Source organism: Lygodium microphyllum, unplaced genomic scaffold, assembly GCF_053477565.2.
Source record: "Lygodium microphyllum isolate KBCC unplaced genomic scaffold, Lygodium_microphyllum_v1.1.10 scaffold_61, whole genome shotgun sequence".
NCBI lineage: Eukaryota > Viridiplantae > Streptophyta > Polypodiopsida > Schizaeales > Lygodiaceae > Lygodium > Lygodium microphyllum.
In genome coordinates this window covers 183803-186979 of record NW_028229544.1, presented here as the reverse complement: position 1 = coordinate 186979, position 3177 = coordinate 183803, and the positions used below count along the sequence as shown (strand labels likewise).

The following is a 3177-nucleotide window of genomic DNA, read 5'->3' as shown; positions in this document are numbered from 1 at the left end:
AGTCTGTGCTCTTGGGTGAGGCCTAACCCCGTCGCGTAACTTTGAGGGAGAGTTCTATTAGAGTATAACCATAAGCTTTTGTCCAAGTCCTTTTCTTCGAAGGATTCTTGAAAAACATATTTACTCCGACATTAAAAAAACCTAAATCTAAGAGATAAAGCTAAGCACATTCATCGGGCCGACGTATCGGTGAACTTAGGTATACAACCATGGAGCAGCAGACAGAAGGCATGATTGCTGGAAGCATGGTCAAGGAGAGAGAGACAGCCTACTGGCTGCCGGATAGCACAAAGGCGCGCAGGGATGTAGAGTTTGAGACAATATATGAGTTGAATATCTCGGTTTCAACATTTTTAGGGCAGGGGTCAGATGGGGTGGTGAGGAGGTGCAGGCACAGGGAGACAAGCCAGCAGTTCGCGGTGAAGTCCATCTCAAAGGTCTATTTTCCTACCAACGAAGCGCGCGTCGCCCGCATGGTGTCTGCCGTGGCGGAGGTGGCGCACCTGCAGCGCCTACGGGGAACGCACCCGCACATCCTCTCCATTGAGGCCACCTTCGAGAGCCGCACGCGCGTCCACGTGGTGACGGAGCTCTGCGAGGGGGGCGACCTGGCGGCGCACGTGGTGACGCGGCCGCGGGGAGCCATCAAGGAGGCCACGGCGGCGCGCCTGCTGTGCGGGGTGGCCGGCGCCCTGGCCCACTGCCACGCCCGCGGCCTCATGCACCGGGACGTGAAGCTCGACAACCTGCTGCTGCGCAAGGCGGACGACGGCCACGTGGAGGTGAAGCTGGCGGACTTCGGATTCTCGCTGGACCTGGGCCGGGCGTCGAGGAGGCCACGGGAGGAGATGGGCACGTACCATTACATGGCGCCGGAGGTGGTGGGCGGCCGGACGGAGTACGACGAGAGGGCGGACGTGTGGAGTCTGGGCGTGTGCCTGTACGCCCTCCTCAGCAAGACCTTTCCCTTCCCCCGCCAGCGGCCCGGGCTCCCTCTCTCGTATCACTACCTCGACCTCCACAATCCCCTCTGGCACCGCGTCTCTGCCGTCTGCAAGAACCTCATCTCCCGCATGCTCGTCGTCAACCCCGCCTCCCGCCTCACCATGGCCGAGGTCACCAATCACCCCTGGTTCGCCCTTGCCGCCACTTCTAGTACTAGTCCTGATAAGCTTCTCTCGAGAATACCCCTATCATTGCAGCCTCCACCTCCGCCACTCGAACCTCTGCCACCCCAGCCTCTAATCTTCCCCCGTCTCACAGGACCCCCCGCTGAAATACTCTTATCAACCGACATAAAAACCAGGTCACTGCTAAACAAACTCTAATTACGACAGCTATATCAAAGTCACTATTACTAACAATAAACATTACTATTATAAAATCGTCATACAAAAAGATGCAACACTGTAGGTCACGGATATGCCACAACATAACTCACACGATGGGATACATTGACCAAAACCGACCAGCCTAAGGGATTTTTATCAGGAGTGTCACATGTTATCATAATTTTGACTACTTATAGTTCATCTAGACTTGAGATTTATATTCAAATGTGTACCATTCATATCATATACCGAACATTAACTTTTTGTCTACATTGACCATTGCAGAAACCCTTTTTTGCGAGAAGGTGACCAATGTCTTCACACAAATGCCACAACTAAATGGCATGTTATACACTTGCATGAAGAAACCGAGCACCAAGAACAAGAACAAAACCCTTCATGTAGTGCAACTCTCAACCTCCACTCCTTTGCAACATGGTGGTCCCATAAGTTGCAAAAAGTATCCATGGCCATTTGTACTCGGTTTATAGAACCATGATCATTGACATTCTAAACATTTAGACAATTCATTAACACATTCAAAAATGTTGAATAATCAAAGGGACTGGGGAAGAGCTTAGCCATTTCAACCTTTAATATTTGAATTGTTTGAATTATGTACTTACGATTATAGAAGAAGCTTTCAAGATAAGAGCTAAATTTGGACAATCCTCAAAGTATGTGACAAGCTATCTAATTTGAGTAAATGAAAAGGGATGATGCTAAAATGTGCATCTAAATGGAGGTTTTCTTTGACAAGCTTCTATTTACAATGTGAGTGGAAGCAATCCTTCCAATTGAGGTTTTTTTACATAGCGAACACATGAATGTTGTAATTGTATAGTGCATATAAGCCAATAGTGGATGAGATGTGCATATGTGACCGATATTTCTGGATAGTGCTTTGTGTAACCAATACTCTGGAGTTACACTATTTTTGCAATCGTATTGGCATAATATATGTCACATGAAATACTATGTGTAGGAAAATACCACACATTGTCGAGAACTGTGAATTTGAGATTTTGAATCACATACATCAATTACATCTTTTATAATATTTATAACGACAAACCAACAACATAAGTAAAAAATGACCAATATAGTCGAGTGACAAAAAGAAAAGAGTTATCGTTATGTTTATTTTCCAATAGCTCATCAACATACAATACTATGCCCCAATCTAAAAAGATACAACTTTCAATTCACAGATTAGGTGAATATGCAAGACACTTTATACCTATTATGCCACTATAATAACATAGTGGTTTAGGCCTTAACACTGGGCATCACCTGTGGTTTGGCTTTGTGAAAGCCATAACCCAAACCAACTAACTCCCATTATCATCCATACTAAGGATATGTAATTACTCAAAATTCTTTCAATACAATAATGTAGTTCTTACACTTGGCATCTGTCATCAACACTTGAAGCAACAAAGTATGTCATTTCAAAAAGATAGTAGCCAATACAATGGCTTAGTATTTATTGCAAATATTAGTGACTATCTTAATAAGTATTGCTGCCCAAGGCGCACTTAAGACAGTCATACTCACTGATAAGTTCAAAATGTACATAAATGATTGATAATAATACCTACTATAATAATAAAATAGTAGCACATTTGCCATACTAATGAGGATAAAGATCACTATTGATGAGGCATTATATACCAATTTGTAGGTGGGAGGTGCTTGAAAAGCTCTTTGTTTCCTCGAAAATAAGCTTTTGAAAACTTTCTTTGTTGTATAGAATAATAACAAGGCTCGACTCGATGGTTAATCACCTTACAATTATGCATGTGTGGTTGATGATCACACTACAACATAATTGAAAAAAAGGTAC

The 3177-nt window shown here is 44.4% G+C and overlaps 1 protein-coding gene across 1 annotated transcript; it reads left to right on the top strand.

Annotated features, from left to right (window-relative positions):
• The first annotated feature begins 209 nt into the window (after positions 1–209).
• On the top strand, positions 210–1328 carry LOC148008851 (calcium-dependent protein kinase 29-like). Its single transcript, XM_087673982.1, has one exon. It carries the CDS (start codon positions 210–212, stop codon positions 1326–1328), a length of 1119 nt encoding a protein of 372 aa, XP_087530108.1.
• The last annotated feature ends 1849 nt before the right edge of the window (positions 1329–3177 follow it).